Raw genomic sequence first — 24,698 nt, 5'->3', positions numbered from 1 at the left:
GTACTTGGCTCTTAGTAAGGATTTTTATGATAGAATTAAACTCTGACTTTACTGCCCTGATCCTAGCTATTATTATTGTTGCCTGAACTGCAACAGTAGCTCCTGTCTTTCATATCTACATTCATTCTTGTTCCCCTGCAACTTATTCCCCTCACTGTAATTGGAGTGCCTTTTCTTTTTTTTTTTTTTTTTTATTTATCAGAGAGAGAGAGGGGGAGAGAGTGAGCACAGGCAGACAGAATGGCAGGCAGAGGCAGAGGGAGAAGCAGGCTCCCTGCTGAGCAAGGAGCCCGATGTGGGACTCGATCCCAGGACGCTGGGATCATGACCTGAGCCGAAGGCAGCTGCTTAACCAACTGAGCCACCCAGGCGTCCCTGGGGTGCCTTTTCTAAACCTCAGAAAGGTTTGTTACCTCTCCTGTTTAAACCATTTCAGATTCTTCCTATTTCTCTGAAGGTGGGCCTGCCCTCATCTTGATCTGATCCCAAACCACCTTTCAAGCTTTAGTTCATGCCAGTCTCTTCCTTATTCTCTTTCCTCTCCAGAGACATTAGTCATTATTTTTGAAAGACGTCTTCCAATCCACAGTTTGTACATGCTTATTCCTATTTTTGCCTAATTAATGCCTGCTTATTTTTCAGAGCTCAGCAGTGTGGCCCCTTCTTCGTGGATGCTTTTCCTTATTTCCCTGATTCTGTCAAAAACACCTGTTATAGTATCTCTCAACATCATATATCTCTTTGCAGTATTTATGAAATTTTATAATTATTCATTTTTTAATATTTATTTCTATGTTTCCCTATAAAGGATATAGTATTTTTTTGTATCCTGGTGCCTAGAACAGAGCCTGGCACAATTAGATACTTCTATTTCTTGAAGGAATGAGTGAGAAAGAAGGAAAGAAAGATAAACTCATAAACATACAGTGTGCACTAAGGATTGTGTATGTATTATTTCATTTAACTATGAAAACTCTAATTCCTGTTTTATAGATAAGAAAATTCGGGCCTAGAAAGGTTAATTTCCTGTCAGTTATTTAGAGTTTCTCTCCTCCTTTCATCCCTTCTTCCCTGCTGGTCTGTTCCCTTTTTCCCTCCTCCATTCCTCCTTTGCCCCTTTCTTCCTTTTTGTCTCTTGCTCCATTACTGCTTTCCTCTTTCCTATCTTCCTTCCAACAGCTTTATCAAAGTATAGTTGACAAATAGTATACTACACATTTAAAGTGTATAATTGGATAAATTTTGACGTATACATACACTCAGTGAAACCATCACCACAGTCAAGGTGGTGAACATATGCATCATCCCCTTTGTAATTCCTCCCTCTGTCTCTCCCTTTTATCCCTGAGCACCCACTCATTTGCTTCTGAGACTTAGGTTAGTTTGTATTTTCTAGAATTTTATAGGAATGGGATCATACTGAATATACTCTGTCATCCAGTACTTTCACTCAGTATAATTATGTTGAGATTGATCCATGTTGTTGCATGTATCAATAATTCATTCCTTTCTACTGTTAAGTAGTATTCAAATGGCAAAGGAAGTTAGTTGTACCTATTTTTGAACTTTGTATTAAGTATATCAATTTAATCATTATATTGAGTGTTCTTTTGTCTTCTTTTACTCAGCATGTTTGTGAGATTCATTTTTTTTTAAGATTATTTATTTATTTATTTGAGAAACAGAGATCACAAGTAGGCAGAGAGACAGGCAAAGAGAGAGGGGGAAGCAGGCTCCCCGCTGAGAAGAGAGCCTGAAGCGGGGCTGGATCCCAGGACCCTGGGATCCTGACCTGAGCCGAAGGCAGAAGCTTTAACCCACTGAGCCACCCAGGCGCCCCGTGAGATTCATTTTTGAGTGTAGTATAATTATGTTCAATGTTACGTAATACTAAATTGTGTAAATATGCCAAAATATGTCTACTACTGTTTACAGACATTTGGATTCTTTCCAGTTTTTTTTTTTTTTGCTATTACTAGTAATATTGCTTTGAATACTCCTGTATAAGAGTCTTGCTATACATATACTTATATTTATATTACGTATATACCTTAGAGTAGAATTGCCAGGTCATAGAGTTATGTATATGCAATACCAAAGAATTTTCCAAGATGGTTGTACCGGTTTATACCAGCAGCAGCCTTGTTTCAGAGTTCTAGTTGTTAATGTCTTCATCACCACTTGGTATTGCCACTCTTTAAATTTGAATCATTCTGATAAGTGGAAGTACATGTCTCCCCCACTTTTCAGAAGTTGGTGTTACGCCACTTTGCTCTTAAGAAAGATATATATCACTTTGCCAACCAAGAACAACCCTTAGAGGATTTTTGCTTTTGCAAAAAATAGCAAAATGAGAAAATAATGTTTGGCATTTGTTTTGCAGTGAGCCCTTATGGAAGTGGTGTGTACAAGGAGAGTGGCGCTGCCAAGCTCCTTCCCCGGGAACTGCTTAGCATCTCATTTTCATGCCGCCATAGTTTTGAACTGTGTCTGTGAACATCTGTGCCTTAGCTCAGTTTATTTTATGCATCTGTTAGCAAGATATGCCCTACAGTATCAGAAAAGCCTAAGAGGGGTTATTTTTTGGGTCTGGTAAAGCTCAAAAATTTTTCTGTGTAAATTAATGGTAATTGCTTCTTTGCTTTATGCCATTTTGGCTTATGAAAGATTTCATAGGAAGGCTGTACTTTTATTTTGTTTGTTTTTTTATTGAAAAAAATTTTATTTATGTATTTGAGAGAGAGAGTGTAGAGAGAGTATGAGGGGGGAGGGTCAGAGGGAGAAGCAGACTCCCTGCTGAGCGGGGAGCCCAACATGGGGCCTGATCTCTGGACTCCAGGATAATAACCTGAGCCAAAGGCAGAGGTTTAACCAGCTGAGCTACCCAAGTGCCCTAGAAGGCTATACTTTTAGATTGTGAGGGATACCTGTATTTCATTGTGGTTTTAATTTGCATTTTCCTGATAGATGATGACCTTGAGCATCCTTTCATATGTTTATTAGTTATTTGCATTTTCTCTTTAATGAAGTACCTGTTAATCTCTTTTTTTTTATAAAATATTTATTTGAGAGAGGGAGAGAGAGCACATAATGTGTGCAAGTGGGGGAAAGGATGGAGTGATAGAGTCCTCATGCCGACTCCCTGTGAGCAGGGAGCCCATCGTAAGCCTTAACCCACAACCCAGGAGATCAGGACCTCAGCTGAAACTGAGTGGGATGTTGATCCAGCTGAGCCACCTAGGCGCCCCTTCTGTCCATCTCCTGTGGTTTTTTTTTTTTTTTAAACCCTGTTAAAGAACAAATTGAAGGAACTCTATGTATTTTGGGTGAAAGCAATTTGTCAGCATATATACACATTTATATATAAATCGCCTTGATTTTTATGTATTGACTTCGTGTCCAGAAACGTGTAAGTCCTTGCTTATTCTGATAACTTATCTGTAAATTGTTTTGGATTTTCTGTGTGTACAGTTATCTTGTACAAGTGACAGTTTTATATCTCAGTTTCCAGTCCTCATACCTTTATATTTAGTTTTCTTATCTTACCATACTGAAGTATTACTTTAGGTGTAATACTGAATAGAAATGCTGATGGCAGGCATCTTGTCTTGTTCCTGGTCTCACATTTATTTCACTCTTGTTTTTTTTTAAATTTATTACTATTATTTTTTAAGATTTTCTTTATTTATTTGACAGACAGAGATCACAAGTAGGCAGAGAGGCAGGCAGAGAGAGGAGGAAGCAGGATCCCTGCTAAGCAGAGAGCCCAATGCGGGACTCAATCCCAGGACCCTGGGATCATGATCTGAGCTGAAGGCAGAGGCTTTCACCCACTGAGCCACCCAGGGGCCCCTCACTCTTGTTTTTTTTAAGTTAGGCTCCATGCCCAGTGTGGAGCCCAACATGGGGCTTGAACTCAGGACCCTGAGGTAAAGACCTGAGCTGAGATTTAGAGTCCGACGCTTTACCAAATGAGCCACCCAGGCGCCCTTCACATTTCACTCTTAAATATTATATATTTACTCAGTTTTTTTCCTTACTGTTAATCAAATCAAGGAAACTTCCTTTTATATACTGTTTTGTAATTTTTTTAAAAATTATGAATGGATGTTGAATTTGGCCAGTACTTTTCCTGTATCTATTGAGATGTTTTTCTTTCTTTTTTCCCCCCTTGTTAAAATCTGAATTTGAATTTTGAATGTTAGACTTTCCATTTCTGATACAAACCAACTTGGTGGAGATATACTATCACTTTTATATATTGGTGGGTTAGTTTGCTATTTTATTTAGGATTTTAGCATCTATATTTGTTATTGAGATTGGCCTGAAAAATTCCTTTATCTAAGTGTCCTTAGGTTTTGGTCTCAATGTTAGTTAGGCTTATAAAATGAGTTGCATATATCTCATATTTTTATTCACTGAAAAAATTTGTGGTATATTATAGTTTCTTCTTTATGTGTTTCATAGATTTTGCTAGTAGACCCATCTGGACTTGAAATCATCTTTATAGGAAGGTTTCAAATTACATACTTAATTTCTTCAGTAGTTATATGACCATTCAGATATTCCAGTTTTTCAGTGAGTTTGATAAGTCACACACACACACACACACACACACACACACACAGATTTTTAAAGATTTACTTATTTTAGAAAAAGCTCGAGCATGCATGAGTTGTGGGGAAGGACACAGAGAGAGAAAGGGGAGAGAAGTAGACTCCCTACTGAATGTGGGAGCTGGGGGCTGGCTTGATCCCATAATCCTGAGATTATGACCTGAGCCAAAATCAGGAGTCTGCCACTGAACTGAATGAGCCACCCAGGCACCCTAATAAATTACATTTTCAAGAATTTTTATAATTTCATCTACATTTAAAAAAATTTTTTCATTTTTATTTTAACTAGGCTCCATGCCCAATGTGGGTCTTGAACTCATGACCCTAATACTAAGCGTTGCATGTTATGTTATTGACTAAGCCAGCCAGGCACACCCCCTTTTATGAACTTTTTAAATGCCTGCTGGATCTGTATTAGATGTCTCCTTTTTACTCCTGACATCAGTTATTTGTGACTTCTTTATATTTTATGATCAGTCTCATTTGTCACTTGTTTGTTCTAAGTTTTTATAAAAAAAGCAACTATTGGCTTTGCTGATCCTTTTTGTATGTTTATTTTCTATTTCATTAACTTTCTATTCCTTATTTCCTCTGACTTTGTGTTCTTTTTCTAACTTTGAGATGGATGTTTAACAATGCTTTTCACCCTTTTTTTCATTTCTTTTTTTTTAAATACTTAAATTTTTTTGAGTAATGTGTACACCCAACATGGGGCTCAAACTCAGAACCCCAAGATCAAGAGTTGCATGCTCCACCAGCTGAGCCAGCCAGGTGCTCCAGCCTTTTTTCATTTCTGATATATTCATTTAAGTCTGTGAATTTCCCTTAAGCATAGCTTTATTGTGTCTCACCAGTTTTGAGTAGTAGAATTTTCATTATATTTAGTTTAAAGATAGTTTAATTTTCTTGTGCTTTTTTTCTTGCCTCCCTGGGTTATTTAGAAGTATATTTTTAAATTTCTAGATATGTATTGATTTTTAAAGGTATATTTTTGCTTATGCTTAATTACATGTATTTAGAGAACATACTCTGTATGATTTCAGCATTTTGAAATATGTTGACACTTGGATTATGGACCAGGATAGAGTCAATTTTGGTAAATATCTTCATGTACCTGAAAGTCTGTGTTCTGCATTTGTTGTCTATATGTTTTTAAGTTTGTGCATTCTTTTGTTCATTTCTAATCTTTCCCCACTGGTTTTTGTTTTTGTTTTCTTTTTCCTGTTCATTTTATCATTTCCTAAGAGGATTATAGTTAGTCTCCCATTTTGATTGTGGTTTTTCTGTTTATCCATGTAGTTCTGTCAACTTTACTTATATATATTTGAAGCCATATTAGTAGGTGGATACACATTATTTTTTTTTAAATTGAGGTGTGGTTGACATAATTAATGTTAACATTAGTTTCAGGTGTACAACATAGTGATTCAACAACTGTATACTTAATGCTATGCTCACCACAAGTATAGCTACCATGTAGTACCATACAGTGCTATTACAATAGTTTTGATTGTATTTCCTCTGCTGTACCTTTTATCCCCATGACTTATTCATACCATAAATGGAAGCCTGTACCTCCTGCTCCCCTTTCATCCATATTGCCCATTCCCCCTCATCCCTCCTGTTACCTTCCTTCTGACAACCTACTAGTATGTTCTCTGTATCTTTAGGTCTGGTTTTGCTTTTGTTTATTTTTTTTTTAAGATTTTATTTATTTATTTGACAGAGATTGCAAGTAGGCAGAGAGGCGGGCAGAGAGAAAAGGGAAGCAGGCTCCCCCTGAGCAGAGAGCCCAACGTGATGTCGGCTTGATCCCAGGACCCTGAGACCATGACATGAGCTGAAGGCAGAGGCTTAACCCACTGAGCTACCGAGGCGCCCCACATTTGTTCTGTTTTTTAGAGTCCACATATAAGTGAAACCGTATGGTATTTGCCTGACATTTCACCTGCTGTAATCCCTCTTATGTCCATCCATGTTATTGTAAATGGCAAGATCTCATTCTTTTTTTTAAATTAAGTTAAATTTAATTTTTTTCAATATTGTTCCAAAATTCATTGTTTATGGACCACATTCAGTGCTTCATGCAATATGTGCCCTCCATAATACCTACCACCAGGCTAACCCCCCCACACACTCCCCAAAACCGATCTCATTCTTTTTATGGCTGGTTGAGTAATATCTGTCTATCCATCCATTCATCCATCTTGTCCTTCCATCCCACATTTTCTTAATCCATTCATCTAAGAGTGAACATTTAGGTTGCTTCTGTATCTTGGTTATTGTAGATGATGCTGCAGTAAACACAGTGGTGCATATGTCTTTTCGAATTAGTGTTTTTGTTTTCTTTGGGTAAATAACCAGTAGAATCACTGTATTATATGGTATTTTTATTTTTAATTTCTTTGAGGAACCTCAATAATGTTTTCCACAGGGGCTGCATGAATTGACATTCCCACCAACACTGCACGATGTTTCCTTTTTCTCCACATCCTCGCCAACACTTATTATTTCTTGTCTTTTTGATACTAGCTATTCTAACTGGTATGAGGTGATACCGCATTGTGGTTTTGACTTGCATTTCTCTGATGATTAGTGATACTGAGCACCTTTTCATGTGTCTGTTGACCATCAGTATGTCTTCTTTGGGAAAATGTCTTTAGGTTTTCTGGGCAGATACAACTTTAGAACTAATACATCTTCAGGTGAATTGAACTTTTTATCATTGTGAAGTGTCCTTTATATGCCTGGCATTGTTTTTTGCTTTAATTCTACTTTTTTTTTTAAAGTGTCATCAGTTTGCTTTTGTTAAGTTTTTGTGTGGTATTTGTATTCTTTTTTTTGCTGTGTCCTTGTGGTGTAGTGTGTTATTTTAAAAGGCATTTTTACTTTAATTGGAGAATTTAGTCCATTATGTACAGTATAATTGTAGATATATTTGGGTTCAAATCTCTTATCTCAGAGGTTGTCAGATTTTTTTGTGTAAAAGTCCAGAAAGTAAATATTTTAGGTTTTGTGTACCATCTGATCTCTGTTGCCGCTATCGTCTTTGCTGTTTTAGTACAAAAATAGCCATAACTAATATGTAAATAAATGAGCTTGGCTGTGCTCTAATAAAAATTTATTTATAAGAACAAAAATGGGCCATATGTGGCCAATGGTGCTGTAGGTTGCCAAACTATATGCTATTTTAAATTAATATTTTTTATCCTACTTACACTGAATTTTTTCCCTCTTCTTTCTTGCTTTTTGGACTTTTAAAAAAAATTCTTTTATTAGCTTAGAAGTAATACCTTCTTCTACTTTTCTTTTAATGGTTATCCTAGGTTTACAACAAAATTGAGAGGAAGATGTGGAGATTTCCCATTTGCCCCCTGCCCTTACAGATGCATAGCTTCCCCCATTATCAACATCCTCCACCAGAATGGTATATCTAAAATATTTGTTTTAATTTCTTAATTTTTAAAATTTTTATTTAAAAATTTTTATTTGACATACAAAATTTAGTTGACATACAAATTATATTAGTTTCAGGCATACAGTGTACTGAATTGATAATTGTGTAAGTTAGGAAAAGCTCACCACAATAAGTGTGGTTACATTCTGTCACCATACGAATTTATTCCAATATTGTTGGCCCTGTTCCCAATGCTATACTTTTCGTACCCATAACTTATTTATTTTATAACTGGAAGTTTGTATCTCTTAATCATCTTCTCCTATTTTGTCTGTATCCCCACCTCCCTGGAATATGGTATATTTTTTACCAGGTGTGAACCTACATTGATACATTATAATCACCCAAAGTCCATTGTTTTGCCTTGGGGGTTCACCCATACATTATACGGGTTGGACAAATGATAATGACATGTATCCATCATTACAGTATTATGTAAAACATTTTCACTGTATTAGGAATTCTTTATGCTCTTTTTCACTGATTGCCTTTTCCAGTTGTTATATGGTTGAAATTGTACAGTATCTAATAGACTTTTCAGATTGGCTTCTTTCATTTAGTAGTATTCATTTAAGGTGACTTAATGTCTTTTCATGCCTTGGTGGCTCATTTCTTTTTAGTACCGAATAATACTCCATTGTCTGAAAGATATCTTGGTTACTTCCAAGTTTTGGCAGTAATGAATAAAGGTCCTATAAGCATCTGTGTGCGGGTTTTTTTGTGGACATGTTTCCAAATCTTTTGCGTAGATAACAGGGAACTCCATTGCTGGATTATGTGGTCAAAGTATGTTTAGTTTTGTAAATAACTACCAAACTGTGCCAAAGTAGCTGTATCATTTTGCATTTCTGCCAGCAATGTTGGAGAATTCCTTTGCTCCACAGCCTTGCTAGTATTTGGTTTTCTCAGTGGTTCAGACTTTGGTCCTTATAATAGGTATATAGTTGTATCTTGCTTTAATTTAGATTTCCTTGATGACATATGATATGTAGCTTCTTTTTATATGCTTATTTGACACCTTTATATCTTTTTTGGTGAGATGTCTGGTTAAGGTTGTTGGCCCATTTTTAAATCTCTCTGTTGTCTTTTTTTTTTTTTTAAGATTTTATTTATTTATTAGAGAGAGAGAGAGGAAGAGTGAGCGAGCACAGGCAGACAGAATGGCAGGCAGAGGCAGAGGGAGAAGCAGGCTCCCTGCCGAGTAAGGAGCCCGATGTGGGACTCAATCCCAGGATGCTGGGATCATGACCTGAGCCAAAGGCAGCTGCTTAACCAACTGAGCCACCCAGGTTTCCCTCTCATTGTTGTCTTATTGTTGAGTTCCAAGAGTTCTTTATATATTTGAGATAAGTCTTTCTTCAAATGTGTCTTTTGCAAATGGTTTCTTCCAGTCTATGACTTCTCATTTTCTCGACATTGTGTTTCACAGAGCAGAAATTTTTAATTTTAATGAAGTCCAACTTACTGATTTCTGTCATAGGTCTTTGTTGTTTATCTGGAAAGACATCACTATATCCAAGATCTTCTGGGTTTTCTCTTATGTTATTATTTTCTAGGAGTTGCACAGTTTTGCATGCCACTGGATTTTTAATTATTTATTTAAGAATTTTATTTAGTTGAGAGAGAGCAAGAGCGAGAGCATGAGCATGGGGGAGAGGCAGAAGGAGAGGGAGAAGCAGACTGCCTTGCTGAGTAGAGAACCTGGTGTGGAACTCAATCTCAAGACCCTGGGATCATGACTTAGGCTGAAGGCAGAGACACCCAGGTGCTCACTGAAAAATTTTTTTTTTAAATTCAAGATCATTCCAGTATCTATTGTTGAGATGTTAGGTATCAGTAATTATTGCTTCTTTAAAGGTAATATTTGAAACCTGGCAATTCACAGACCTGTACCCCTGGGGATAAAAATATATTATATGTTTATAAAAAATAAAAAATTAAAAAAAAAGGTAATATTTGGTTGTTGGAAGGGTTTAGCTGCTTTTAAGATTTTCTTTTAGCCTTTCATTTTCAGCACTTTTCACCTAGGTGTAAACATGTCACCTAGGTAGACATAGTTTTACTATGTGATGAGGTATAGATTTTTTTTTATTTATACTCTTAGGGTTTGTTGGGCTACTTGGATCTGTGGTTTGCTCTCTTTTGCCAGTTTTGGAAAATTGTCCATTATTTCTGGAAATAATTCTTCTGACTTCCCCCAGCCCCTTTATACATTAGGTTTTTTTACTTTGTCCTTTTTCTGTTTTCCATTCTTCCATTTCTCTTCTCTGTTTTCCATTCTTTACTCTCTCTGAGCTTTATACCAGGATAGAGTCTTCTCACTTCTCTTCTGGTTTACTGCTTCTCACTGTAGTGTATTGAATCTGCTACTTAACCTCATGGGTTGAGATATTAATTTTTGATACTGTATTTTTTTTAGATAAAGAATTGTATCTTTTTTTCAAATTTGCTATGATTTCCTTCACTTTCTAAAAATGATTTCTATTTCTCTACTGAAATTCTTGATTGATTGATTGATTTACACTCTACACCCAGTGTAGGGCTTGAACTCAGGACCCTGAGATCAAGAGTCACATGCTCTAGTGACTGAGCCAGGTAGATGCCCCGCAAATTCTTGCTTTAATGTAGTATCTCCTTGAAGATAATATATGAACTCAAAATCTAAGCTTTATAATCGCAGCATTTGGAACATTGCTAATTTGTTCTTACTGGGTTTTTGTTCCTTTGTCTTATTTGCTTATGTGCCTGATGCTTTATAAATGTGTGTAAGACATCCATACCAGGATCCAGTATCAGGGTTTGAAAAAATACAGTTGGTAGTCCCTTTGAAAGCTTGCCTACTAGGTTTATCCTTACTCATTGAGTGTCAGCTAAATGTTACGGGATTTCCCATGCTTCCCATCTCTGGTAAGTCTCAATCTAGTTTTGTCTCCCTTACCCTGTGAGGCTTTGAAAAACTCTGCTCCTCTTCTTAGTCTCAGTTTCTGCTTCTAGATGCCCCCCAGGGAAAAGCTGACCAATGTATCTGACTTATTTCTTTGAATATCCTTAGATCTTGGCTTACTCATTGTTAATTGCCTCCTGAGCTCTCTGATGCCTTTTAGTTAGACCCTTTCTCCATGATTTTCTGGTTTTCATCATCAGGAGGTTTTTCTATCAGTTTACTGGTGCGGGAGATTGAATCACTTTTTGTTGCTGTTAAACTTACCCATTGAGATAATGTTTTTTTCTGTATTAACTTTTTTTAGATGATCAAAGTACCACCCTTGTGTGATACAGTATGTTAAAAAAGACATACAGAAGTTTAAAGGAGCGAAAAAAGTCACAGTTCCATCAGTGAGAGAGTTACTGTTAACAGTTTTTTTTTAAATTTATTTTTTATTTATTTTCAGCATAACAGTATTCATTATTTTTGCACCACACCCAGTGCTCCATGCAATCCGTGCCCTCTATAATACCCACCACCTGGTACCCCAACCTCCCACCCCTTCAAAACCCTCAGATTGTTTTTCAGAGTCCATAGTCTCTCATGGTTCACTTCCCCTTCCAATTTCCCCCAACTCCCTTCTCCTCTCTAACTCCCCATGTCCTCCATGCTATTTGTTATGCTCCACAAATAAGTGAAACCATATGATAATTGACTCTCTCTGCTTGACTTATTTCACTCAGCATAATCTCTTCCAGTCCTGTCCATGTTGCTACAAAAATTGGGTATTCAGGGGTGCCTGGGTGGCTCAGTGGGTTGGGCTGCTGCCTTCGGCTCAGGTCATGGTCTCGGGGTCCTGGGATCGAGTCCCGCATCGGACTCTGCTCAGCAGGGAGCCTGCTTCCCTCTCTCTCTCTCTCTGCCTGCCTCTCCATCTACTTGTGATTTCTCTCTGTCAAATAAATAAATTAAAAAAAAAATCTTAAAAAAAAATTGGGTATTCATCCTTTCTGATGGAGGCACAATACTCCATCGTGTATATGGACCACATCTTCCTTTTCCATTTGTCCGCTGAAGGGCATCTTGGTTCTTTCCACAGTTTAGCGACCGTGGCCATTGCTGCTATAAACATTGGGGTACAGATGGCCCTTCTTTTCACTACATCTGTATATTTGGGGTAAATACCCAGGAGTGCAATGGCAGGGTCATAGGGAAGTTCTATTTTTAATTTCTTGAGGAATCTCCACACTGTTCTCCAAAGAGGCGGCACCAACTTGCATTCCCACTAACAGTGTAAGAGGGTTCCCCTTTCTCCACATCCCCTCCAACACATGTTGTTTCCTGTCTTGCTAATTTTGGCCATTCTAACTGGTGTAAGGTGATATCTCAATGTGGTTTTAATTTGAATCTCCCTGAAGGCTAGTGATGATGAACATTTTTTCATGTGTCTGATAGCCATTTGTATGTCTTCATTGAAGAAGTGTCTGTTCATATCTTCTGCCCATTTTTTGATATGATTGTCTGTTTTGTGTGTGTTGAGTTTGAGGAGTTCTTTATAGATCCTGGATATCAACCTTTTGTCTGTACTGTCATTTGCAAATATCTTCTCTCATTCTGTGGGTTGCCTATTTGTTTTCTTGACTGTTTCCTTTGCTGTGCAGAAGCTTTTGATTTTGATGAAGTCCCAAAAGTTTATTTTTACTTTTGTTTCCTTTGCCTTTGGAGACATATCTTGAAAGAAGTTGCTGTGGCTGATATCGAAGAGATTACTGCCTATGTTCTCCTCTATCTAGTATTCTGATGGATTCCTGTCTCACGTTGAGGTCTTTTATCCATTTTGAGTTTATCTTTGTGTACGATGTGAGAGAATGGTCGAGTTTCATTCTTCTACATATAGCTGTTAACAGTTTCTTTTTGTAAGAGAGCTAGGTGTTGTGGCCATAGGGTTGGGGAAAAGTTTGAAATAAGTTTGGTTTGGATATTTTTAGTTTGAGGGGACTAAGATAACTAAGTATCATGACCACAAACCTACTTTTTTTTTTTTTTTCCTTTTTACATAAACTCTATACCCAACTTGGGGCTTGAACTTATGACCCCAAGATGAAGAGTTGAATGATCTACTGACTGAATCAACCGGGCACCCCAGTACCTACTTATTTTTAATATAATTTGAGTTTTTTTGTTTCAGCAATTTTAATTATATTTGATAATTTTTCTATGTGTTTGAGAGCTCTTATCCTATGGAAATTTGATTTAACAGAGCCACAATAGAAGAGGCATACTCCAGGTCAATGACGAAACTAGCAAAATCTGCAAGCAATTATTCACAACTTGGGTGAGTTAGTTTCTTTGAAAATTTCTTTTTCTTTTTTTTTTTTTTGAAAAATTCTTTTTCAATTTTGATTTAGGCACAGTTCTTGAGAATATTTAAGTTCTTGTTCATAAATATAACAACATATAATGTACTTATTTGGTTGTGGTTTTATTATAGGAAATTCTGCCTTATTCTTAGTTATCAGGTGGGAGGTAGAAAAAACATGGATTGACTTCACCTGTGTTTCCTGATAATAAAGATGTTGACAGCATTTCTGTTTTTGGAATGTGTGGTTCTCATAAATAATGGATGTATTTTATGAGTTAGTGTCATTGCTTAAGATTATAAAGATTTTAAATATTAACATCTTACTGATGGGTATTTAGCCTAGAAATTGTTTCCTCTTTGTATTTTTTGCCTTTAAACATAACTTAGACTGGTCAGTTTTCTTTTTTTCTGTTTATTATACATTAATGTGTATTACATGACCGAAAAAATGTTCTGTATATCAGACTTTTAAAAATGTAATGATATTTGACATTCCTTAAAGAAACCTCTACTTAGAGAAGTCTTATGTTGAACCCCTTTACAATATAAAGAATCCTTGGGTAAGGGGACACTCCTCATCTTCCTGCATTGTGAAATTCACACTGTCATGTATCAGGTTTACATTGAAGTGATGTACATATATTTTGGTGCTGTCATGAGTGGATACTTTCCAGTTATCTATTTTTACTCTCAATATTTTTCATTTAACTCCTTGCCAGATTTGATGCTGATTTAGCTTTTAAAGTGTGGGGTGAGATCTAATCAGAACAGCCCTATTCTAAGAATCTTAACTTTCCTTTTTGAACTTCTTTACTGTTGCTTAAAATGATAACTGTGAGTTAGCATTCTCACTGGATAGGAAATATAGTAATTGGGACAGAGTACATATTAGGATAAGTAATTTCTTTCTCTGCCCTTTTGCCTTGTGCTTCTGTTTGTTTTCAAGTAGAGGTCTGGTCATGGTGCAAAACAGATGATGTTGAAAATATGTTAGGTAGTACCTGAGGAAATGAGGAAATCATAGATAAAATTATCCTTAGATCATTCCTTATTGGCCAGATTGGTTTAAACTAAGCACTGACATCCTAAGTACTATCCAAGATATAATAATATAGTAATTCTTAGATATACTTGAACCTGCAGAAAACACTAAATTCTCAGTTTTGTTAAAAAGTGGTAGGAATGTATGTCATGTTTCACGTACCATGTAGTGGAAAGGGGACTGTCTTAGTGTTAAAGTACATAGATAAAGTGATCTGAAACAAGATTTCAAGTAACAGCATTAAATTAATTCTCAAATGATTATTAATGATGAAGATTCTTAGAAAATCCTGTGGTGTGCCTTTGAGTTTGCATGTTTGAATTCAGAGGAATTTATATTTTTTGATGAAGTTTTTTTTTTTTTTTTTTAAGATTTTATCTATTTATTTGTCAGAGAGAGTGAGCACAGGCAACAGAGTGGCAGGCAGAGGCAGAGGGAGAAGCAGGCTCCCCGCCGAGCAGGGAGTCCGACGCGGGACTCGATCCCAACATGCTGGGATCATGACCCGAGCCGAAGGCAGCCGCCCAACCAACTGAGCCACCCAGTGTCCCTGATGAAGCATTTTAAATGAGCACTAAATAGCCAAAAATTGAAATTTGTTAAAAGCTGATTTTTAACAGTGATTAGAAAGGCTTCTGATACAAGTCAAAAAAACCCAAATCAACTCAGAAAATAGTATGATATAATTAAGAGAGGGCCATGGCCAGATCTGTGATACTTAACTGATTCCTCCTGTGTACTTAAGGTCCAAATATTTTAATTAACCAAGGATTAAAAAAATCACTGTTCAGTCTGTCAGTCATTTCATTTGTGCTTTATTTTAATTTCCTATTTTGTATAATTAAAATTGCTGAATATAATACTTTTTCTGTTGGTTCTGTTTTGGAGCCTTAAACTTTTCTTTTATTAAATAATTTCCATATTTTATTTCCCTTAGAACATTTGCACCAGTGTGGGATGTGTTCAAAACATCTACAGAGAAATTAGCAAACTGTCACTTGGATCTTGTTAGAAAATTACAAGAACTAATAAAGGAAGTTCAGAAGTATGGAGAAGAACAAGTAAAATCTCATAAAAAGGTATCAGTTTTTTCCCGCTAAAGGAATGATAGATGAAATATTGAGTGCTTTACAGTTCAGTTGTTTTGATGAATCATTTCATACCACACAGACTAAAGAAGAAGTTGCAGGAACTCTGGAAGCTGTTCAAACCATTCAAAGCATAACTCAGGCCCTCCAGAAATCCAAGGAAAATTATAATGCCAAGTGTGTAGAACAAGAACGTTTGAGAAAAGAAGGAGCTACACAAAGAGAAATAGAAAAGGTAATTGTAATAAAAATAATCTCTGTGGTTTCAAAGCCCTTTTAAACAAATGACTGCATTTAATCCTCAGACACTCAAGAATGATCTCATACTAAAGATGAAGACACTGTACTGTGCTTCCAAGTGTTCATGATTTACCTAAGTGAAAAAGAGCTAGGTTTGTAGAATATGTTGTGTTGTGTATAAAAAATACATTAGCAGATACATAAAAAGAAATAATTTCTTTTTTCCATTGACATTTGTTGGCTATTTTTATAATAAGATACTTGATAAGATACTGCTTGGTGTAGGTCTTAACGTAAGGTAAACTTTTTTTTAATCAAGATTGGTATACTTAGAAAGGCATAGATACTTGAAGATAAGCTTTAAAATATGTGTTGTGGGTGATTTATTGCTGACTTTGACGACATTTATGTAGTATTGCGGTAAACCACAATCCCTTCCCCCACTCGGCGTTTTAAGTGAAAGTAGATTTTTTCCCCCTTTCAGAACAGTCTAAACTAACCATTCACTTGTTTGATGTGTTATATCTCCTTTAGGAATGAGCCATAGGGAGTGGTAATTTTGAAAGCTTTTCTAAAGTATGGGACATATCCACTAAAAAAACCCCAACAAGTTGTAACTGTATTTTAGCAATTACAGTAATTATAGAAGTGTATATATATGGACAGAAACTAGAAGAGAATATGGAAAAAATCAAAACAGTTGATGGATTTTGGCATAACTGATTTCCTTTAATGTTTGTGCAATAAATAAAAGTTGGGAAGGAGAAAAAGATAAGTCACAGTATGTTTACTATTTTAAAACACCATTCCAGGGACGCCTGGGTGGCTCAGTGGATTAAGCCGCTGCCTTCGGCTCGGGTCATGATCTCAGGGTCCTGGGATCGAGTCCCGCATCGGGCTCTCTGCTCAGCAGGGAGCTTGCTTCTCTCTCTCTCTCTCTGGCTGCCTCTCTGTCTACTTGTGATTTCTCTCTGTCAAAATAAATAAATCTTTAAAAAAAAAAAAAACACCATTCCAGACACAGCATTTGTAAATAAAATATGATAAGGGAAAACAGAACAAAATTATAGGACTTAAAAAAGTAGAATATTATCTCTGTGAACCAGAAACAGAATGGAAACTGAAAGTGGTGTGTAGAGATTGGTTTTGCTGGTTTTGCTGGACTCACAGTCCTAAGTTAGGCTGTGGAATTTAAGCTCTTGTTTCTTAAAAGGGACTAAGTGTTACCCATCCGAGATAAAGCACAAGGAGTCCCACTGTCTTTGTGAAGCAATATAGGGAGAAAAAAAGAAAACTCTTAGGCTGCTGACTAGGGCTAAAGCTTTATCAGAAGGGAGGGGCTAATGGACACAATTCTGACCCAAATCAAGCTAAGGAACATTTCATCACTTTTTTGGCCATATCCCCCATATTCTTTCAGGGAAGTAATTAAAAACTGCCTTTATAAGACTGATACTAAATTGGGGACTTTGAGGGGTGACACAAAATGCCATGAAAACTATTAGGTGGGGTGAGCACAAAGGATAAAACATAACACAATTCTAGTTGGTGACATTTACATTGCATTCTGTGGATCTGTCCCACAGTACTGATGGAGTGAGAGAGAAGAGGCGAAGGGGACAAAACAAGAAACCTCCCATTTGAAATGAGTGAACAGCCAAAATTCTAGAGTACACCCAAGAAATCTAGTGCTAAGACAACAATAAATTTACCAATTGGAAGAAGAATTCACTCAAGATAAAATTTAAATTTATAAAATAGATGAACAAAAAAGGTTGTGTTCAGTATGTTCAATGAGATAAATGAATATAAACTAGTAAATAAAATTAAGGCATAATGGAATAAGGTCTACTTGATAGGGAAACAGCTAATTAGAAAACTTGGAAATGAAAAATATGGTTATTGAGGAAAAAGTAATAGAAAATACAAACTTGGGACACCTGGGTAGCTCAGTTGGTTAAGGGTCTGCCTTTGCATGATCTTAGGGTCCTAGGTTTGTGTCCTGCATCAGGTTCCCTGCTCAGTGGGGAGTCTGCTTCTCCCTTTGTGCAGGCTCGCTCGTTCTCTAAAACTTTAGACTTGATGTAGTCAAAGACTGAATTTGGAAGATGGTACTGAGGGAACCACCCAGAACATTAGTACAAAGAAATAAAGATTACTGGGGCACCCGGGTGACTCAGTCAGTTAAACCTCTGTCTTCTGCTCAGGTGATAGTCTCAGGGTTTTAGGATTGAGCCCCAGGTTAGGCTCTGTGCTTAGGAGGGAGTCTGTTTCTCCCTCTCCCTTTGCCTCTCCCCTATTCATGTGCATTCTTGCACTTTCTCTCTCTCAAATAAATAAAATCATAAAAAAACAAAAACAAAGGTTACCAACATTCATCTGATGTGAATTCCAGAAGAAAATGGAAAGAATGGTTGTTTAGTAACATTTAAAGAATTCATAGCTCAGGATTTTTTATACCTGAGGAAATTCAGTAGTCCACAGATGAATACAACACTGTAAGTTAACTAGAATTAACATAAAAACTTAAGAAAATATATATGTATATATAAATACTAAAAAAAGTAAGAGTTCCCAGATTGAAAGTACATTCTTGGTATTAAGTAGGTTACATAAAGGTAAACTAAGACCTAGACTCCAGAGAAAAAGAGAATATTAAAAGCTACCAGGTGTTTCTGGTTTTCTCACATCTTTGCAATCAGAATTCATTTTCTGCTGATGATACCATTATTATCACTGTTGATAAGGTGACATATATATGTGTATTTTTATTGCCTGTTTGAACTTGGTTATTCTGTGTGGTAGCATGATTGGACAACTGCAGCACTTTGATGTTTTAGTTAACAGACCATCTTAAGACGATTTGAGGAAGGAATTGTTCTGGTTTTTGTCTAAAAACTTTTTGTTGAGACCTTCTGGTAAGATCAAGAAAATGTGAGCACTGGTGTTTAGAAGAAAATTGGGAGATAATGAGCATTTTTAAGAGGTACTACATCAGTAATGGTCTTGATGCCATTGAAGATAATATTGTGTGGGGGAAAAAACACCTCAGCAGTCTCTCAATTGGAAAGTAATTGAGAAAGTTTACATCTGAATATGTGGAAGATATAATTCAAATAATTCATTTTGCTTTCCTTTTTTTTCTGTATCAGTATACTTCTAAGTCTAAAAGAGCTCTTCTAGAAGTATAAAATTAGAATTTTAAGTGATAAAAAAGAATTATTTTATATTTTAGATGATAAAATTTTTCTGTTTTAATGGTACACAAGATAATGGTGTACTTTATAAATTAATGGTATATCAGAGTTAGTAATAATCAAGTAGGTACATTAAGCCTAACTTCTAAAAGAATAAAAGTCTAATAAGTCTTTTAAATAAGGACAAAGAAGAGGATATTAAAATTTATTGATAAGGGGGCGCCTGGGTGGCTCAGTGGGTTAAGCCTCTGCTTTGGACTCAGGTTATGATCTTGGGGTCCTGGGATTGAGCCCCGTGTGGGGCTCTCTGCTCAGTGGGGATCCTGCTTCCCCCTCCCTCTCTGCCTGTCTCACTGCCTACTTTTAATCACTCTTTGTCAAATAAATAAAATCTTTAAAAAATATTTATTGATAGGAAAGGAAGGAGGAAATAAAGAATGGTAGGCAAAAAGCTCAAAGTTCAAATATACCAAAGCCATGATGTGTATAAGTGAATTAGACTCCTCTAATAAATAAGTTGATTGTCAAATTGGAAAAAAATTGTTATTATGTAAAACAACTTTAATGTTTAACAGCAGAAGACTGTTTGATATAATGGGACTATTCAGCAGTTCAAATAAATTTTATAGGATAAAATGATAGATCTTGGATTTAAAATACTGTAGCAAAAAAATATTGGAAGGGGAAGAATGGATCAAATCTTGAAGTTATGTGATAGGTTCATGGAGTTTATTGTACTTCTTTTGTGTGCTCTAAAATGTTTATTATTAAAAAAAAAGGAATGCACTAGAATGACATGAGTCATTGACCTGGGTGAATCTAAAAAGCATAATGTTGAGCAAGAAAAACAAAGTTCCAGAAGAATATGTAGATTTTGATGCCTTTCACATAATCTTTAATTCTCTGTAAGAAAACCTTTTAAAGTATAATTAACTGTTCAAGGAACATGCATAGGGACAGTAAACACTGAGTTACATAATGGGAGTTTCCTTTGCAGAGCAAGTGGGAATGGGATTGGTAAGGACATTGGGCCTCCCTTTGTCTGTTTAATAATTAATTTTTTCCCAAAAAATGAAAAAGATAGGAACAAATATAGATAAAGCCAACTATATTTCAAAATAAGAGATTATTTTTTAAAATGTGAGCTATAGGAATAGTTCCTATAGGTCAATAACATACAGGTCAATAAATTGGTATGAATTCCATATCATTAATGCAGAAGTATGCTATTTGAATTTTTCCAAAGGTTGAAAAGTAATCCTGACTAAATAGTGCTCTTTATTTGTGTGTGTGTGTGTGTGTGTGTGTGTGTGTGAAACCCAGCAGATTTAACTTAGTACCTAGTGTGTACTAAGTGTAGTGACCACTTGGAGAATATATGGTCCCTAGAAGTTAGGCTTAAAGAAATGATTGAATCTTTTTATATAAAGCAAAAAAAGGTTTAATATAAGGTAATTATTTAGATTAAAGGATTTCCTTTTCATTAACATACTAGGCAGAGCTGTGGCATATGGTTGTTTCCAAAGGTTGAAAGTTGGTGGATTGTGCTTTTTGTAGTCATGTGGACAGCTTAGAGGAAGGGATGCTTTATTCTTTTTTTTTTTCCCCCCAAGATTTAATAAATTTACGTTTCTGAGAGAGAGCATGAGGTGGGGAAGGGCAGATGAAGAGCAAGAGAAACTTAGCAGACTCCCAGTATGGACCTGAATATCATGACTCTGAGATCAGGAGCCAGGCTAAAATCAAGAGTTAGACGCTTAACTGACTGCACCACCCAGGCAATCACAGGCACTTAAACACAAATATTTCTCCTAGTATATTGATAAATTTATTTAAAAAGGTAAAGAAATCAATAAAATGCAGGATTTATTTTATTATCAGTAGGTAACTTGTTAAAGCCCATCTCTTTTTTGTGAGAAGGAATGTAGCTGTTTTTTTGAAAGTGTAATTTCCTCATTTAAGAAAAAATGCTTAAACTTCCCTTTTTAATAATGACTTTGTGGAAGTGGTCAAATTTGTAACTACTAGGATATTGTTTTTATAATTCTACCCTATAATTTACAGTATTTCTAAGTATATATACTATTTAGAAAGTTGTTTTGACTCAATTGAGTGTTGCTATTTGTTTCCTCTGAGGGCTCTTTTTTGCTTTAAAAAAAATCAAGATGTTCCCAATACAATTATATTCTAAAATTGCCTCAACATCTTTTTATATGATACCCTTATTTTTCTTTAAATTTGGTTTTGTCCTTACTCAAACACTTTGTGTCAACAATTTTTTTTCATTTTATTCCTTTATGATGAAGTACTCCTTTTGTTAGTTTTCCAAGATACTTCTTTAAGTTGGTACATAATTTCTGTAGGATTCTGGCCTATTATTTTTACTTTTGAAGAGTGAGGGCTGATGTAAAAAATCTAAGTTAGAACTTTAAAAGGGTATCTTCTCTGTTCCTTCTCTGTTCCTTTCCCCAACTTCCTCGTATCAGAAAATATGCTCCAGAAGACTTACCTGTCCTTTTATATTCTGAGTAAGATCCTGATCTGAACTTTTGAGATGAAGAAAATAATTTTATGGTTGGCTATAGTGGACAAATAAGTTTGTGGTGAGTTGAAAACTAAGTAGACTTAGTTTTACAGTGAGAACATTCCGGGAGGAAAAAAGAAAGTTAAGAAAAGAAGGCTGGTTTAAATTTTTAGAAAGTGTTAGAATTTTTAGAATTGTTTCTAAACCTATTGATTCAGTAAAAATTTGAGTACCCAAACTAGTTTGAATTCTAGAGACTGACTATTGGAAGAAGAAATGATGCTTCAGGAACTTCTTTCCATCTTTTAAAGTCCTGTAACTATTTTTTTTTTTTTAACTTGAGAGAGAGAGAGAGCGCACAAGTAGGCAGAGGGAGAGGGAGAAACAGACTCCCTTCTGAGCAAGGAGTCTGATGTGGGGCTCAGTCCCTGAAGCCTGGGATCATGACCTGAGCCAAAGGCAGACTAATGACTGAGCCACTCAGGCGCTCAGGTGCTGCTTTAAGTCCTATAACTTAAGTATAAGTATAATGAATAATGTAAATAATGGCTTTGTTCACATTGTAAAGATGTATCATAGGTCTTTTAAAGGAGTAATGGCACTCTAGGCAGTTATCTTTTATTCCTGTTAGATTACAAATTCCTTGTGAGTGAGAAACTGTCATTGTATCGTCTGCAACACAGCATATGTGTTTACTTGGAAAAATAATCATTATAGCAAATAATAGTATTTGAATTTTTCTTGTTTGTTAATATAATAAAAATTAAGAGTTTATTTTACTTTAAACAGAGGTGAAAGACTAAAGTCTTGGCTTTTTAAATGTCTTATTCAAGCATTTTTCTGATTGTTGGATTATGAAGTGATAATTTATGTGCAGTAGTAAGTGTTTTGGTTTCTACCATGTGCTTGTCATTATGCTAGATGTTATGAAGGATACTACAGGCTAAAATACATATTCTCCCCTTCTGTATTCAAGAAGCTTCCTTCTTTGTGGGGAGCAAAAGTATTAAATAGTACAGAACAAGAGGTTAGAGAGAGGTTTTAATGGTAAGTTTAGAAGGAGAGGTATCCTGTTTTGTAAAGAACCTGTAAAAAGAAAACAGGGACGATATCATGAAATAAATTACTTTTAATTTATTAACCAGACAAATAAAAATAAAATAGTATAGCTACAATCATTATAGCCCTATTTTGGGGGACTTTTCAATTTTTATGAATTTTTTCCAAATTGCAGTTATCTCTAAGTGATCACAATTCAAGTCTTCATTCAGGAGTAGGAAAAGAAAAAAAGAGCAGGTGTTAGAATAGGGCAAAAGCAAAGAAGGGGCTACTAGTGGGACTACGTTATTTTGTGAGGCTCTGTCATTGAAAATCACTCCATGGACTGTACGTTGCTGACCATTCTTGTACAGACTGAAAATACAGGTAGTTGGTAGAAGAAACTGAAGTCTCTTGCTATAAAAACAAACAAGAAACCCAGATAGCCAAAGGAAACCCAGATAACCATACCATTAAAATTTTTTCTCAGATCTAGCCAATTTGTTACCTATGATTTCTGTGAAGGTATTAAATTTCAAATATCCATCTCATCTAATTGTTACATGTTTAAACAAGGCCAGGACTTCAGAGGAAATATACTAACAGTAGTGTAAATAATGTCAAAGGGCCTGAGACAATGGGAAAAGAGGTTTATTTTTAGGAATAAACTAGAAAATCAGTATAGGTTTTAACCACTTTCTACTCTAGGGATGGAAAACTCAGTACAACTCTTAGATAAAATAATAGCAAAATACAGTTATATTTTCCAGTTGGTGTTACTTTTAGAAACCATAATATGGCTGATACCATTTATTTTGTAGCTTTAACTATATGCCAGTCCCTGTCCCGATCATTTTACATAAGTCACATTTCATCACCACTAAAGCTTTAAAAAATAGGCGGTATTCTTCCCATTTTAGGAATGAGAGAACTATATAAAACTCTAAGACCAAGTCTTTCAGGAAAGCGTGGACCATACATGTTTAATATAATGTATATAGTTATATATTAAGAAGCATACAGAGGGGCCTTTTTTTATTTGTTTGATTTAATTATTTTTATGAACATATAATCCATTATTTACCCCTGTACAGAGGTACAGGTCTGGAATCATCAGGCTTACACATTTCATAGAACTCACCACAGCACATACCCTCCTCAATGTCCATAACTCAACCACCCTCTCCTTACCTCTCACCCCCTAGCAACCCTCAAGTTTGTTTTGTGAGATTCAGAGTCTCTTATTGTTTGTCTTCCTCCTGATCCCATCTTGTTCATTTTTTCCATGCCTACCCCCCAGGCCTTCCACCCTGCCTCTCAAATTCCTCATATCAGAGAGATCATATGATAATTGTCTTTCTTGATTGACTCATTTCACTCAGCATGATACCCAGAGAGGGGCCTTTTTAGAGAGTAGGACTGTCTACATCTCTTGCCAATCCCAGCCTTTCAGGTAAACCCAACTTTCTGTTTCTAATTCTTATTTTTAGACTCTTGAATGTAGCAGGAGATGATTACATGTTGTTTCTGATTGGCTCTATATAAATTACATGTTTTTCAGCCTTACTTAGCCCTCAGTGGCACTTAGTAGCACTTTTACTTGTCTGGTATCATCATTTGTATCTTCTGTAACCCTGGCTTGAAGTGTTCTTCATTCTTCATTCTCTTACTTGTCAAGAAAATGGAGATATTTTTATCTTCCTTTTTTTTTTTTTTTTTAAAAAGATTCTATTTATTTGACAGACAGAGATCCACAAGTAGGCAGAGAGGCAGGCAGAGAGAGGGGGTGGGAAGCAGGCTCCCTGCTGAGCAGAGAGCCTATGTGGGGCTGGATTCTAGGACCCAGGACCCTGGACCCTGGACCCTGGACCCTAGAATCATGACCTGAAGGCAGAGGCTTTAACCCACTAAGCCACCCAGGTGCCCCTTCCCTTTATTTATTTATTTAATTTTTGGGATCTTCTTAAACTCTTACTTCCACTTACACTTCTCACCTCCCAACCTTCCTTTGTCCAAATCGATCAGTCCTTTGAGAATAGTCGTTTCTGGAACCATATGTTTGCTTGAACCTACAAGGTACAGAAAGTCTTCCTTCTTCCTGAATTTATATCTTCCATAGAATTTATCTTTACTTCCATGGCTTTGTTGCATTCTGCCGACTTCTAGGTAAAAATAGGTTCTACTGCTTTCATGAAGTCGTTTAGGAAG

General features: G+C 35.9%; 1 protein-coding gene across 5 annotated transcripts in view; it reads left to right on the top strand.

The window, feature by feature from the left end:
- FCHO2 (FCH and mu domain containing endocytic adaptor 2) overlaps nt 1–24,698 on the top strand; it is a 124,495-nt gene that overhangs the window by 18,721 nt on the left and 81,076 nt on the right. For 4 of the 5 annotated variants that reach the window (XM_045075229.1, XM_045075228.1, XM_045075230.1 and 1 more), the window contains 3 exons: nt 13,260–13,334; nt 15,341–15,482; nt 15,574–15,726. In XM_045075229.1, coding sequence (XP_044931164.1) covers nt 13,260–13,334; nt 15,341–15,482; nt 15,574–15,726 — 370 coding nt within the window. Of the gene's footprint in view, nt 1–5,659; nt 5,713–13,259; nt 13,335–15,340; nt 15,483–15,573; nt 15,727–24,698 lie in introns of all 5 variants that reach the window. The other variant, XM_045075232.1, reaches the window with a different exon arrangement.

The sequence above is a fragment of the Mustela putorius genome, unplaced genomic scaffold (assembly GCF_011764305.1).
Source record: "Mustela putorius furo isolate JIRA1106 unplaced genomic scaffold, ASM1176430v1.1 tig00000145_pilon_pilon_pilon, whole genome shotgun sequence".
NCBI lineage: Eukaryota > Metazoa > Chordata > Mammalia > Carnivora > Mustelidae > Mustela > Mustela putorius.
Note: the sequence above shows the minus strand (reverse complement) of the source record. Positions and strands in the feature narration are given on the sequence as shown.